Source organism: Phacochoerus africanus, chromosome 1, assembly GCF_016906955.1.
Source record: "Phacochoerus africanus isolate WHEZ1 chromosome 1, ROS_Pafr_v1, whole genome shotgun sequence".
NCBI classification, from domain to species: domain Eukaryota; kingdom Metazoa; phylum Chordata; class Mammalia; order Artiodactyla; family Suidae; genus Phacochoerus; species Phacochoerus africanus.
The window spans coordinates 214878082-214894874 of record NC_062544.1 but is presented as its reverse complement, the minus strand read 5'-3'; the positions used below and the strand labels follow the sequence as shown (position 1 = coordinate 214894874).

Here is a 16793-nt window from a genome sequence, read left to right as displayed (position 1 = left end):
ACACACTAAAACTAGCATTTAAGGATAAATGCTAATGATAAAACTCTAAGGAAAATTATGATAAAATTAAGAAGAGTAGATAGTTTTAATGAAGAGAGAGAATGAGAAAGGAATCAAGAAGGAACTCCTGTCAATTGTGTCTCTTATCCTCAAAAGTTTACTTTATGATAAATGAGATATATATTTATTTTGTGCAGCGTATTATTTATATAAAAATGTTCTGTAGTCACACAAACACACAGAGAAAAAAAGTAATTACATGTGTGTTATGTGTTAGAGCACAGTACAGGGGGTTATTGGACGCCTAGAGGAAGCAGCTTTAACTGAGGGTAGTGAGTCAGGGAAAGACACCCTATAGAAACTGCATTGAAACTGAAACTTAAAAGATATCCACTAGTTTGCTGGGTGAAGAGGAGGAGAAGAATGTTTAGGCATGAAAAACATGTTTGAAGATTTATTATTAAGTCTTCATGATGAATTGACCCTTTTATCATTATAAAATATTCCTATGTCTGATAATACTCCTTGTCTTAAAGTATACTTTCTTCAGTAAGCCACTCCTTTCTTCTGTGCTACTGTTTACATGATATTTTTCTTTTTTCTTTTCTCTCTCTCTCTTTTTTTTTGTTTGCATTTTTTAGGGCTGCACTTTTTGATGTATGGCTACGGGTCCCAGGCTAGGGGTCGAATTGGAGCTGTAGCTGCAGGCCTACAGCACAGCCACAGCAACACAGGATCTGAGCTGTGTCTGCAACTTATTCCACAGCTCATGGCAATGCCAGATCCTTAACCCCCTGAGCGAGTCCAGGGATTGAACCTGTGTCCTCATGGATACTAGTTGGATTTTTTACCACTGAGCCACGATGGGAACTCCAGCATGATATTTCTTTTTCTACTTACCTACTTTTAACCGATCTGTGCCTTTATATTCAAAGCACATCTCTTATAAAAAGCGTATCATTGGATATTGTTTTTCTTTTATGCATTCTGATAACCTCTGCTTTTTAATCAGTGTTTAGTCCATTAACGTTAATATAATTATTAATATATTTGTTGGACTTACGTCTTTTTATTTTCTTTTTGTCTCCTCTAGTTTTCATCTTTTCCTGACTTATTTTAGATTTTTTTTGTTTCTATTTTAATGTATCTGTTGGACTTTTACTTATACCTCTTTGCATTTTTTATTTATGTTATTTTTTAATTTTTAATTTTTATTTTTTTGTCTTTTTAGGGTCACACCCGCAGCACATGGAGGTTCCTGGGCTAGGGGTCCAATCAGAGCTACAGCTGCTGGCCTACACCACAGCCAGAGCAACACCAGATCTGAGTCGAGTGTGAGCTACACCGCAACTCACGGCAATGCCGGATCCTTAACCTATTGAGCAAGGCCAGGGATCAAACCTGCAACCTCATGGTTCCTAGTCAGATTCGTTTCCACTGTGCCACAACAGGAACTCCCTCTTTGCATTTTTTAAACAAATGGTGGCTCTACAGATTTATTTTCACAATAGTATAAATATTTCACCACCTCACATAAGATATAAAAAATTTGTATAGTTCCATTTCTTTCCCTTCCTTCCACCACTATCTTTATTCTGTCTGTCATATACATTTAATACATTTAATGTACACTACAAACGCCACAAGACAACCACACTTGCCATAAGCAGTTATAGGTGTTTTTAAAACATTAAGAAGAAAATGATTGTCCTGTACTGACCAAATATTTATCAGTAAGTTTCCATCTGGTGTCATTTGCTATCAGACTAAAGAAATTCCTTTACTATTTCTTTCAGTCTATGGTTGTTCCGGGCAAGTCCTCTTAGTTTTCTTTTATCTAGAAATATCTCTATTTTGCCTTCATTCTTCAAGGATATTTGCACTGGGTATAGAATTTGGGGTTGACAGATTTTTCTTTCAGCCCTTTAAGGATATCCACTGTCTTTGGCCTGTCTTTTATTTGTTTTGAGAAGACCACAGTTACTCAAATCATTGTTCGCCTGTATATAATACGTTTGCTTTTGAAATTTTACTTTTATATTTGGTTTCAGCAGTTTGACTATACTGTGCCTATCTGTGATTTTCTTCATAGCTATTCGGAGATTCCTAAATATGTAATTTTATCTTTCATAAAACTTGTGAAATTTTCAGCCGTTATTCTTTTTTTTTCCCTAATTTTCTTTATTGTGGTAAAATACACCTAAGATTTATCATCTTAACACTTTTTTTTTTTTTTTTGCTTTTTAGGGCCACACCTGTGGCATGTGGAAGCTCCCAGGCTAGAGGCTGAGTTGGAGCTGCAGCTGCCAGCCTACACCACAGCTCATGGCAACATCAGATCCTTAACCCATTGATTGGGGCCAGGGATTGAACTCACATCCTTGTGGATACTAGTTAGGTTCATTACCACTGATCCACAACACAATTCACTTAATAATTTTTAAGTGTATAATTCAGTGGTATGAAGTATATTTCATTGTTGTGCAGCCATCACCACCATGCATCTCCAGAACTCTTTGTAGCTTGCAAAACTGAAACTGTATAGCTATTACACAATAACTCCCCATCCCCCCTTCACCCAATCCTTGGCAACCACCATTCTACTTTCTGTGTCTGCAATTTTTACTACTAAGTACCAAAATAGGGGTAATTGTAGTTTCAGTAGAAGTGCTTTCCCTTGTTGGAGGACTTGAGTTAAAGCGAAATGTGGGAGTTGCACTTCTTTATCCACTAGAATCCTTTTACCTATTTAGTCACTTAGACTTTCTTTAATGTCTAACTAATATAGCACTTAAATCCATAAAGCCTTTTCCAGAAAACCTCACTCCACATAAATAATTGTTTTTTGGTTGTTGGAGTTTCTTTTCTTTCTTCTTCTTTTTCTCTCTCTTTTTTTTTTTTTTTTTTTTTTGCTTTTTAGGGCCGCATCTTTGGCATGTGGAAGTTCCCAGGCTAGGGGTCGAATTGGAGCTACAGCTGCTGGCCTGCACCACAGCCACAGCAACCCAGGATCCAAGTTGTGACCTATACCACAGCTTACGGCAATGCCTGATCCTTAACCCACTGAGCAAGGCCAGGGATTGAACCTGAAACCTCATGGTCACTAGTTGAATTCCTTTGTCGCTGAGCCACTAGGGGAACTCTGAGTAATTATGTTTTGATTCTCACAGACTCCAATAGTGTTAAACAATTATGTATTCATTGAATAGCATCCATACAAAAGCATACTTTTTAAAAACTCAAGAGAATGTTCTGGTCAAGTTTATTTATCAAATTGAACATTAAGTTCTTTAGAGTAACAATATGAATATCAGACGATAGGGTTAAAACACTAAGGAATCTCTGTGGGAAACAAGATATTACATTATGTAACTGTTTAAAAGGTTCTACAACAATGGTCTGTAATTACAGTTGCCAAGTCAAAGACATTTAGTTTTGATGCTGTTGCCATGGGCCTCTGATTACTCTGGTTTCTCTGTGATTGCCATTCAGCACAAACCTACAGCCGCCATGGTGGCAGTATGGATATAAGATGATTACAGGCTATGATGGTAAATCTTCCCAGTGTGCAACAAAGAGCTAGCCTAGGAGCAGTGGGCTATAGGCCAGAGCCCTTCGAGTATGAATTCTTCTTAAGACTCTTACTAAAAAGAGATCCGCCTTCACCACAATCCACCGTTATAGCCCTGTTTGTCTATGGTGTCTGGAGCTTTCTCTAGGATCGAGCATAGACTGATGCAGCATATTTGTGGGTTTTCATAGCAGAACAGACTTTAGTTACAAATCCAGAACGTACCTTCAGATCTAGAGGTCTGGACTTACCATTTGAATTCAGAGAAGCATGATTTAGTAATGGAAAGAAGCAGCCAACCAGTTAGAGTTAATAAGGCTCCAATGGCTGGCACAACATTGTGAGCCAAGGGCTTTTAATGGTAGTGTCTGTTTTCATAATTGAACACAAAGAAGGGAAGAGAGTTAGCAGTTCCAGAAGTTTTTGGAATTGGAACTAGTCTTACACCTCAGGCTGCCTCTGTGGTTGGATGGAAAAAGGAAAATGGAAATGTGGTCTATGAAAGTGATAAAAGCCACAGGAAAAAAATATAGTTCTATATTAAATTTACATTTATATTCACCTGCCTCTGTCTATAATTAAGAATACTGGCTGATTCTATAAGAGTCTGTGAATAAAACTCTGAGCTAAAGAGTCTTCCTTTCTAAAATGCAAATGGGAGTTCCCTGGTAGTTCAGTGGGTTAAGGATCCAACATTGTCACTGCCTGCAGCTTGGGTCACTTTGTGGCATGGGTTTAGCCCCTGGCCTGGGAACCTCTGCATGCTGTAGGCATGGCCAAAAAATGCAGATGAAGCATGATCAAGTCCAAACTTCTAAAGTTCCACCCTCACACTGCAACCGCTGCTTTCATTTCCATTTGAACTATTCCTTTCCTAATCATACCAGTTTCCTCTTTCCTTTCCTTTTATAATAAAATTTCCATACACTTCACTGTTTTGGATAATCTCTTTTGAGTAAACTTCTTAAAGGTGATACCTAAAACTGTACACACTATTATAGATGTCTAATCACAACAGAAAATAGAGGATTTTTTTTCTATATAAACAGTATGCATTGCCTCAGATTGCAGTAATCTAAACAAACACTCCAAATGCTTTTTGCAATATCGTATGGCAATGTGCTGTCATGATTGTGAAGATTCTGATGACAAACCATTAGAAGAAGCACAGTAAAGGAAGACTCTGAGAAGTCTTAGGGAAGACAGGTACCTTTTTATAATGCTGCTACTACAACTCCCAGTGGTGGGGCCCTAACCTCAGGTTCTCATGGTGGAACCTGAGTAAGCCTCTAATGAAGCTGTTGAAGACAAGTTAGGTCTTCACAATTCTCAACTTAGAAGATTCTTCTAACCAAAATCAGGACTTTAGTTTCATCTAAAACTAAAACAACCTGGACTTTTTTTTTTTTCCCCCAGGTTTTTAGGGCTGAACTTGCGGCATATGGAAGTTCCCAGGCTAGGGGTTCCTATTGGAGCTGCAGCTGCTGGCCTACACCACAGTCACAGCGACACAAAATCTGAGGCGATACTGCAACTTACACCACAGCTCACGGCAACACTGGATCCTCAACCCACTGAGTGAGGCCAGGGATCGAACCCACATCCTCATGGATCCTAGTTGGGTTCATTACTGCTGAGCCATGATAGGAACTCCATAATAAACATTTTTTAAATGAATATTGAGGCCTAATAATTGCCGAGCACTTATTACTGAAAAGACCAGGTGTTACAAGTGTTGGTGAGGATGTGGAGAGAAGGGAACCCTCATGTATTGTTGATGGGAAAGTCCACTGGTGCATAGGATTTCAGCTATTCCACTTCTGGGTATTTATCCAAAGAATATGAAAACATTAATTTGAAAAGATACATTGTACTTTATTCACAATAACTAAGATGTGGAAACAACTTAAGTGCCCGTTGCCAGGTAAATGGATAAAGTAGATGTGAGATTTGTGTATACATATATATACACAATAGAATACTGCTCAGCCATAAAAAGATGAAATCTTACTATGTGTGACACATGGATGGATATTGAGATGATTATGCTAAGTAAAATAAGTCAGAGAAAGACAAATACCGAATGATTTCACTCATATGTGGAATCTGAAACAAACAGAAATCCCCAAATAAATGAACAAACAAAAACAAACTCGTAGAAAAGAGCAGTGGTTACCAGAAGGGGCAGGGGTTGTGGGTGGGTAATGGGTAAAGGGGGTCAAGTGTAAGATAACCTGTGGAAACTAGACTTTTTGGGGTGAGCACATTGTGGTGTATACAGAAGTAGAACTATTACAGTGTACACAGGAAACTTAAATACTGTTATCAACCAGTGTTAATTTAAAAAAAAGTGAAAAGAAATTGCTAAGAACTTTGTACCCTGCATAGTGTTTTCACACATATTGTTAATTAATCCTTGTAATTACTTGTTAGGATATTTCAGGCAGGGTAGCTATTAATGTTTCTGTTTGAACAGAGGTAAGACTTGGGGAGTTTGACTTGGCCAAATTCACACAGCTGGTGGGGCTTGGGTGGGAAGTTAAGCCTTTTGATCATTTAGACCAGTGCTCTTTCCACCAAAATGTGATAGTAATGGGAAATCTGTGTAGATACAGAGTGCTCAATGAGTGTGCTAGGAAAGAATCTCAGAGTTCTGATGCTTAGGAATACTTATCTTTCATTTTCATTTATACCATCCATGATTGTCATATAAACTTCCCATAGCGTGATAGTAGAAAAATAGATCCAGTTCCTTGTTGATTTATAAATACAGAAGGTAAGCTTAAGCCACTGACTGAGCTGAATGGAGGTAGAATGTATTTTGATTTAGAAACCTGGTCTTACCTCCGCAGAGTCGAAATGAGTATATTGCTCACCTCAAGGACCAATTGCAAGAGTTGAAGGCGAAAACCAACATGGAGAATCGGTACATGAAGAAAAACAACTGAGCTGCAGATTTCCCAGACCCAGAAAAAATATAGCAAAACAGAGGAGCTCCTGCTGGAAGAGATTGAGGTAATCACTATTAATTAGGAAGAGCCAGGTAGATGGCACCAGCTGCCACTCCTAATATTGCCTCAGCTGACAGCAGAGGAGGAAGAGGGAGACTTTCCTGATTTTTGCTCTCTCTCCAGCAACCCTGACATTTCAGGTTAAAACAAAAACAGAATGAGGACTCGCTTTTTGCAAGCAGAGATTCTGATGCGCTGTAGCCTACAACTGCTGGATTTTTGTAATGACCTTGAAAATTGGTTCTGCTTTCTTCTCTTGGTCACTTTATCCTCATTTTATAAAACCACTTGCCATTTCTCCTGATCATTATAGGGAGAGGGCAAAACAAGATACTCAGTAAAAACTCAGGTTTTTGCTATTGTTTCCTCACCCACCCAGTACCTTTCACCCTTTTCTTAATGGAAATACAGGCAGTTTCTCAGGGCTACTTGAGATGCTTTCTCTCAAACTTAAGTCCTAAGTTTGCCCCAAATAAAATTTAACTCTCAACTTTCCAAAAAAAGAAAGAAAAAGAGAAGGAAAGACAGAAAAAACAGAAATACAAATCTAGAGAGCTGACCTTCATTCACACCTAAACTTCTAGAAATGAGAAGTCACTGTGAAAAATAACATGAGAAAGAAACAGAGGTGGACCCTCATTAGAGGAGGAAGGATGATCGGCTAAAAGACCAGCAGGTGGGCGGAAGGAGCAAATGTGAGTCAAGCACTTCGTGTGTGTGCTGGAGGCGGGCTCCTATCTCTGAGCCCCCTGTTATTGAACGCTTACTCCCCAAGTGTGGCTTAAGACAATGACAACAAACTTTTTTTCTTGCACTTTGGAATTTCCTTTTGTAGACCTGAGAACCTCGTGCCCTTGAAGCATTGTTTCTCTCCTGAAATTGCATCACTTTCCAGGCAGTGGGATTAGGGTCCTTTTGCTCAGGGTGCTTGTCTAGCACAGGGCCAGCCCCGGCTCAGCCACACTGTGAACACGGATTGAATTGAAGGGAATGGAATTGCTGCTCTGGAGCAATACTGTGAAATTTCTAGGATCCCAGCTGGTAAAGAAAACCTCTACCACTGTCATAGCTGCACCCCTTATCTTTTTTTTTTTTTTCCCCCGCTATTTTAGGGCTGCACTCAACCTGTGGAGGTTTCCAGGCTAGGGGTCGAATCAGAGCTGCAGCTGCCGACTTACACCACAGCCACAGCAATACCAGATCCTGGCCACATCTGCGACTTAGACTGCAGCTCACAGCAATGCCGGATCCTTAACCCATTGAGTGAGGCCAGGGGTCAAACCAATGTCCTCATGGATCCTAGTCCGGTTGGTTAACTGCTGAGCCACGAAGGGAACTCCTACACCCCTTATCTTGAGGACTCACTTCCCAGCCTTGCTGGGAAGAAATCCTGATATTGCATTTGTTGTTCTCACAGAAACTAAGGCTGAAAACCGAAGAAGAGAACCGGGTTCATGCGGAGATTGAAATATTCCTCAGAAAGGAGCAGCAGGTGGGTTCCTGCAAACTTCCTTATCCTCTGATGTGTTTGTGTCCTGGTTATAAAATACCACGGACAGCAAAAAAAATTTTTTAAGAAAAGTCAACCGTAATTCTACCAGCCTCATAAATGAGCTGTATAGCCCATGTTTTCTTCCAAAGTTATCCATCTGGATAAATATTTTATAAAGCTGTAATTTGAATCAGGTAAAATTTTGTCCTTTATCACTTAGCATTATATAAAGAAACTGTTTTCCTTCTTCCTATATTGCTTCATAGTCATAATTTTAAGATCAATTTACTGTTTTTTTTAAATTATAAAAATAACATATTCTTGGTTGTGGGAAGTTTTTTTTTTTTTTTTAATTGCCATTTGGGAGTCCCTGTCATGGCTCAGTGGTTAATGAATCCCACTAGCATCCTCGCTCAGTGGGTTAAGGACCCAGTGTTGCCATCAGCTGTGGTATAGGTCGCAGACACGGCTTGGAGCCTGCATTGCTGTGGCTGTGGTGTAGGCCAGCGACTACAGCTCCGTTTGGACCCCTAGCCTGGGAATCTCTGTATGCCGTGGGTGTTGTCCTAGAAAGACAAAATTTTTTTAAATATATAAAGATAAAATTGCCATTTGCTTTTTTTACTCTTTTTTTTATTACAATCTCTTTGTAAAATAATTTTAAATGGTTTAATAATATTCCGTTGAATGATTATGCCATAGTTTACCTGTAACTCTTTGGGATATTTGTTATTTCCAAAGTTTCATTAGTATAATAATGCAGTATTGAAAGCTTTGCCCAAATAATTCTTTTCTTCATTGCAATTATTTACCAAAAGTGAATCTCCGGAATTCCCACTGTGGCTTAGCAGTAACAAACCCGACTAATATCCATGAGAACGCAGGTTCAATCCCTGGCCTCTCTCTGTGGGTTAAGGGAACCAGCGTTACCATGAGCTGTGGTGTAGGTCCCAGGTACAACTAGGATCTGGAGTTGCGGTGGCTCTGGCTCCGATTTGACCCCTAGCCCAGGAACTTCCATGTGTCGTGGGTGTGGCCCTAAAAAAAAAAAAAAGTGAATCTCAAGCACAAGATTGTTAACTCAAACTGGGATTTTATGACTTTTGATAAATATTGCTAATACTTTTTATTTTATACTACAATGTATGCAGACACTAATTTCAAGATATCCTCAACAGAACCAGCTGTTTTAGATATTTTTTTAATTTGCTAATTTATTTATTTATTTATTTTTTGGCTTGCATGTGGAAATTCTCAGGCCAGGGATGATTATACACCCTTGCTGCAACTGCAGCCTGTGCCACAGCTGCAGCAACACCAGATCCTTAACCTGTTGCATCACATGGGAACTTCCTTAAAGTCTGCTAATTTAATGAGTTGTTTTATTTTGTATTTTTTTTATTTACTAATAGAGTTATTTCCCATGTATTTATTGACTCATTTTATTTCTTCTGGTGTGAATTATATGTGACTAAAATGGTTTTAGTTAGTCTATCCAACACTAGTAACAAACCAAGCCTAAATGGAGCCTTTCAAAATATCCCTTTTGGGAGTTCCCATCGTGGTGCAGTGGTTAACGAATCCGACAAGGAACCATGAGGTTGCAGGTTCAGTCCCTGCCCTTGCTCAGTGGGTTGACAATCTGGCGTTGCTGTGAGCTGTGGTGTAGGTTGCAGACTCGGCTCGGATCTCGCGTTGCTGTGACTCGGGCGGAGGCCTGTGGCTACAGCTCCGATTGGACCCCTAGCCTGGGAACCTCCATATGCCGTGGGAGCGGCCCAAAGAAATAGCAAAAAGACAAAAAAAAAAAAATCCCTTTTGGATGAATAAGGAAAAAATTTCCAGCTCAGTCATGATATAGCCTGCCTTTGAGAAAGCTAATGTATTTTCAGTAAACAGTTCCCAATTTGTGGTTGAAGAAAATAATTTCTAGATGCTATCTCACAGGGCTTTACTGAAAAAAAAAAATCAATAGGCTATTAGAATCAGGATCCTGTACCCCTGTAATTTAAAGATTATATATGATGTTACCTGTTTCAAATGTTAGAAGTATAGCAGGCATTTGATAACAGTCAGATGAGTTGGTGGTGAATGGATGTGGATGGATGAAGTCAGTGTTCCCCAGGGAGTTCCCGTCGTGGCTCAGCGAAAATGAATCTGACTAGAACCCTGAGGATGCAGGTTCGATCCCTGGCCTCTATCAGTGGGTTAAGGATCCAGCGTTGCCATGAGCTGTGGTATAGGTTTCAGACTCGGCTTGGATCTGGCATTGCTGTGGCTGTGTAGCATAGGCAGGCAGCTATATCTCCGATTCGACCCCTAGCCTGGGAACCTCCATATGCCTCAGATGCATTCCTTAAAAAAATAAATAAGTAAAAATAAATAAATAAAAGGAAGACGAAAGTTAGTGTTCCCCAGATCTTCAGCCTAATAACAAAAGCTATATAAATACTTTTTTTTTTTTTTGGTCTTTTTAGGGCTACACCCACAGTATATGGAGGTTCTCAAGGCTAGGGGTCGAATTGAACCATGCATCCTCATGGATCCTAGTCAGATTTGTTTCTGACACGATGGGAACTCCCATAAAGACTACTTTTGTGTGTGTGTGTGTGTGTGTGTGTGTGTCTTTTTGCTATTTCTTGAGCCGCTCCCACGGCATATGGAGGTTCCCAGGCTAGGGGTCGAATCGGAGCTGTAGCCACAGGCCTCCGCCAGAGCCACAGCAACGCTGGATCCGAGCCGCATTTGCAACCTACACCACAGCTCACGGCAACGCCGGATCGTTAACCTGCTGAGCAAGGGCAGGGACTGAACCCGAAACCTCATGGTTCCTAGTCGGATTCGTTAACCACTGCGCCACGACAGGAACTCCCCATAAAGACTTCTTAATGAAACATTTGAAATAGTAGAGAAATATATAGATTTTCAAAAGTGAAAGCTTGCCGGAGTCCAGCTCTGGTGGCCAGGGATTGCACTTTCCCTGAAGGAGAGGGACAGCGTCAGCGAATGCACAGGGAGACAGCCTCTTTGTCCCTTCTTTCAGGGTGCTGGACTGCTCAAATTTTATTGGCATAAGTGGTTGATTATATAGACAGTTTCTAACTACAGATTACATCTTAGTGTTAAAAGTACATTGGTTAACTTTTACATGGTACAGCAGCTATACATCATGTTCTAAGATCTTTGTTTTAACTAAATTTAGTGAGTACGATTTAAGGGCAATTAGGTACAATACATCATGTGGAAAGGAGGAGACAGTACAAATTATCTCATGGCCAGTCAATTTCCACAAGTTGAAGAGGTCACAGACATAACAAATCTTGTTTTTAGATCAGTGCTTATCTTAAACAGTGTTTATGGCAGGGAGACAGTATGAGAAACTATACACCAACTTAACTAGTTATCACTTAAAAGCTTCCATAACTCATAGCTAGGTGTCTTTTGGTCATGAATAATATATGTCTAACTTCTATGAACCTCATTAAAATCCTAACTCTAAAGTTTACTGTATAACAAGTTAGTAGATAAACACTATGTTTCAATTAAGTTGGATTTAAATAGGGGAAAGTCCTTCAGGATGAAATTCTTATTATATTATTGTTATAATTTTGTTAAATCACAAATCACCACAGGAAAATAAGAAAGGAAAATAAGAATAATAAGTAAATAATCAGGAAAGACTGAGGAAAACTGAATAACAAGTGAATAACAGAAAAGACTAAGTCATCCATGGAATAATCCCCACTCCAACGCAAAATGGAAATTGTTTCCTGGAAAATTTAGTTCCCCCCCAATGTCAGCGGGCGAGCCTTATTGTCTTCTAGGGCCTGTCCTTGGAATTGTGCAGTGCAGGCAGGCATCCCCTTGTTTAGGAACCTGCCCTCGGAATTGCACCATTCAGACAGGCCCCTTTTCCTGATTAGGAGCTTGCCCTCAGAACTGCACTGTTCAGACGGGCCCCTTTTTTGATTAGGAGCCTGCCCTCGGAATTGTACCCGTTAGGCAAGCTCCCTTCCTCGGCTCCTTGTATCTTCTCGGCTCCCCGCAAAAGCTCTCTTAATTACTCCACTTTCCAAAGATTTCTTCATATCTTTTTCTTTTTATATACATACTTGTCTATGTACCTAAATACTTACTAGTTTTTAGTCTTTATGGGTTTTTTTGTTTTGTTTTGTTTTTTTGTCTTTTTGCTATTTCTTTGGGCCGCTCCCGTGGCACATGGAGGTTCCCAGGCTAGGGGTCGAATCGGAGCTGTAGCTGCTGGCCTACGCCAGAGCCACAGCAACACGGGATCCGAGCTGCGTCAGCAACCTACACCCCAGCTCACGGCAACGCCGGATCGTTAACCCACTGAGCAAGGGCAGGGACCGAACCCGCAACCTCATGGTTCCTAGTCGGATTCGTTAACCACCGCGCCATGACGGGAACTCCTTTATGTTTGTTTTTGACATAAACAGAATCATACTGTATGTATTTTTCCAGACCAACTTAAAAAAAAATTTACTTTGTCTTTGATGTTTTCCAAGGCAGTACAATTGCTATATAATACCCCATAGAGGGGTTATACTGAAATTTAGGTAGCCATACTTCTGTCAGTGGACATTGTCTCTAAGCGCATTGTATATGGAAAGGCTATTCATTATTTAGATTTGTTTTAGATTTCATCATTTTAGATTTCTTATGTCCTCTCATATAGGTTTAATGGTTTTTCAGGTAATTCATTAGGATCTTCCAGGTAGAAAATCTCCTACAGACAACAACAGTTTTATATTTTCTTTCATTCTTTATATGTCTCTTTCCATTTTGTGGCTTATTGTACGGATAGAATAGCAAGTCTGATATTTAGTTGTAGTAGTAATAATGGGACACCATTTTTCTATTCTTGGTTTTAGTGGCTTTTGAGTCATTATTGCATACACATGAATTCATAGTCATGTCCAGTTTTTCATGTGCAAGTTAGGGCATCATTAGGAAAGAATAGGGCCCTGCAACTTGGAATGGGAACAGCTGGTTGGACTCAGATGTACGTCATTGACAATCTTGAACCCCCTCCCCCGGTCATTGTAAGCCTTTCTTGCCTGTGGAAGTAGCCTGCCCTCCTGTGCCTGAGGAGATGTATCTTCCTTCCCCTGAAAACCCTATGATAATAACTTCATCTGAGGTAGTTGCCTTGAGAAGGGATGCTGACTCTTCAAAACCTAGTGCAAACACCCTGTTTGTCCCTGGATCGATCTTAGCAGGTTCCAGGTTGACAGATAGCTCAGATAACTGTAACTCAGAAGGAAATAGCTTATACTCCAAAAGCATTACAAGACTTTACCATTGGCAGGAACCTGGGAGACATGCGTGGGAATGGATTCTAAGGGTATTAGACCAAGAAAGGTGGAATTAACACTAGAACAGGCTGAGTTCATTGATGTGGGTACACTTTACTAGAAATTCTGGATCTAATGTGTTAGACTTTGCAGCTATAGGTGACTAACAGCTTTCTGGGTTGGTTAACTGAAACTTGGACTCAGCTGTGGCCCACATTTAATAAAGATGCTGGAGCTTCCTTGCTAGGACCTGGAGGAGAGAATTCAAAGGCTTAGGGACATAGGAATATCAGAGTGAATTTATCAAGTGTGACCTAATACCCACCCAAACACCCACCTCTAACTAGTTTCTGTGGGACAGTCCTTCCCAGAAGACACTCCTTTAATTCATTAGTTAGGGGGAACACCTGCTTCCTTGAAAAGCCTTGTGGTTGCTTTCTTATGTAGGCTGGGTAAGCCCATGGGTGATACCATGTTGATTTCAGAGGGGATGATGGGACCATGGAGTGCTGGAGGACACGTGGCAGCACTTGACTACCAAAGAAAAGGTGGCTACAGCTGCCATGGAGGACGCAGGGAGGCACTCATAATCAGAGAGCCTTGACCCGCAGGGATGTCTGCAGTGCCCAATTAATCATGGTATCCCTGGGAACAAAACTGATGGGCAGCCTGATAAAATATATCTTGATTTATATAAAAGAAGAAAAGTCCAAGCCGAGTAGCCAAAGACCTGATTTGAGTCACCACAGTGCAGAGTCATGGACTCTCATCCAGTTTCCAGACTAAGTAAATGCCCAGAGCCAGAGCCCCTGAGGACGAACTCTGCCGCACTGTGCATCTTTCTCTAAGCCTTACTCAGGGGACCTGTGGCTACTTACTAGAGTCACTACACACTGGAAAAAAACATCTAGATCTTTTGAGTTTATTAAACATTGGCTCTGACTTGATGCTCATTCCTGGGGCCTCAAAAACAACACTTTGGCTCCTACTCAAAATGGGGGATTGTGGTGGTCAAATGATAGATGGAGACTTAGGTCTGATTTGCTCTGGGCCCCCTTGTTCTGTGGATCCACTCCGTGGTTATTTTCCGCAGTTACTGAACATGTGACTGGACTAAACATACTTGGTAACAGAATTTCCACATTGGCTCTCTGATTCCTGGAATGAAGGCCATTATGGTAGTCAGGCCCAGTGGAAGTCTCTGGAACTTTTCGTCCCTACCAAGATAGTAAAGCAGGAGCAATGCTGTACATCTGGTGGAACTGCAGAACTCAGTGCCAACATCAAAGGCTTCCAAGTGAGGCTAGCAACACTTAACGACATCCACACTTAGCTGTTTGGCCTTGCCGCTGCTTGATCCTCGAGAGTGACTGTGGACTAATGTAAATGTAATCAGATGGTGACTCCAACTGCAGCTCCTGTTCCAGGTGTAGTATCTTTACTGGAGAAAATCTTCAATGGCCACTGGCACTTGGTAGGCAGCTATTAACTTGACTATAGCCCCTGTCTCCAAAATTGTTTGAAAAGAGCTCCACAAACAGTTCACTTCTACCTGGCAAGGCCAGTAGTATACCCTCACAGTCTCATATCAGGCACGTGTCATTTCTCCTTTCTCTGTCATATTATGGTCTGCAGATACTGCTGCTTTGACTTCCCACAAAACATCATAGTAGTTCACTGCATTATGTTGATTGTAAATGATGGAAAGGAAGAAGCAAGGATTTTAGATCCTCAGTAAGACATGTGAATTGGAAGGTGGGAGACACACTATTTTTTGTACTAATTCTGTATCATTATGGTCCAGTTTGGTGACAGAAACCACATCAATAATTTGAGCAGGAACTACTTAACAAAAGAATCATTGACTGTTAGTAGGAATTGGCTACAAAGGAGGGGTTAAAGAGAACTCTAGGCCTGAAGGACAGTATCCAAGGGAGGAATAAACAGATGTTTCCTTTGTTGCCCTGGGTCAGAGCTGGTTTATAAGCCAGTAGGATGCAGCTGGCAAGCAAGGAACTGTGAACTGTGTGGCAAGCGAGAGTCCTTTTGTATCACAAAACTTGCTTGAGAGTGCCACTGAGTGTCCCACACCCATTCCACTGTCACCTGTGCCTCCGAAACAAAAGAGGAAGCTCAAAACTGGAACCAAAGGGAGAAGCTCCTCTGTTATGCCCCTCTAGCGCCCTCTACCGACAAGGCTGAACATTGCATCAGTTTGCAATGTTGACGGCAAGCATTCAGCTTCCAAGACTGGTCAGTGAAGGATAATTTGGAGTTGAGAGGTAATAAATTGATAACTGGCATAAGTTGGGGTTGTATGAAGTTTGCTTTGTAGCATATGGAGCATATGGAGATTCCCGCAGCATATGGAGATTCCCAGACTAGGGGTCAAATCAGAACTGCAGCTGCTGGCCACAGCAACACAGGATCTGAGCCGGGTCTGTGACCTACACCACAGCTCACGGCAACACCGGATCCTTAACGCACTGAGCCAGGCCAGCGATCAAACCCTCAACCTCATGGTTCCTAGTTGGATTCGTTTCTGCTGCACCACAAGAGGAACTCCTGCTCTGTAGGTTTATGGTAGATAAACTTTACCAAGTTAAGAAAGTTTCCTTTTAGTCTTATCTTGCTGGTTTTTTTTTTTTTTTTTTTAAATCTACTGAGATGATAGGGTTTCCTTCTCTTTTAACGTGTTAATAAAGTAAAATACATGAACGGATTTGTTGATGTTGAATCATCTTTAAATTTTTGAGATTAAACCCTACTCAGTCATAATTTATTATTCTTTTACTAAACTGCTAGAATTACAGATTTTTATTTCATTTCTTTTTTTTTTTCTTTTTAGGGATATGTGGCATATGAAGTTCCCAGGCTAAGGGCTGAATTAAAGGTGCAGCTGTCAGTCTATGCCACAGCCACAGCAATGAGGGATCCGAGGAGCATCTGTGACTTACACCACAGCTCATGACAACACTGGATCCTTAACCTACTGAGTGAGGCCAGGGATAGAACCCACATCCTACTGGATACTAACTAGTTGGGTTCTTAATCTGCTGAGCCAGGACAGGAACTCTGTATAGATCTTTATTTTGTATTTATGTATTCCATAACTGAGATTAACCCATGGATTCATTTTTTGGTGCTTCTTTGTTGTCTTTAGGTGTTATGCTAGCCTGGCAGCTTGAGTTAGGAAGCTTATCATTTTTTGTACTCAGAAACCTAAAAAAATAGAAAAAGAACAGAACAGATAATAATCTGTTCCTTGAAACTGGTAAAATTCAGTCATAAGTAGTCTTGCTAGGTTTCATTTTATTTTTTTTTATTTTTTATTTTTTTGTCTTTGCCATTTATAGGGCTGCTCCCGCAGCATATGGAGGTTCCCAGGGTAGGGGTCTAATCAG

At 40.6% G+C, this 16793-nt stretch overlaps 1 protein-coding gene across 1 annotated transcript in view; it reads left to right on the top strand.

The window, feature by feature from the left end:
- IQCG (IQ motif containing G) overlaps positions 1–16793 on the top strand; it is a 50792-nt gene that overhangs the window by 24764 nt on the left and 9235 nt on the right. The window contains 3 exon segments of the mRNA XM_047790340.1: positions 6424–6513; positions 6515–6586; positions 8000–8074. Coding sequence (XP_047646296.1) covers positions 6424–6513; positions 6515–6586; positions 8000–8074 — 237 coding nt within the window.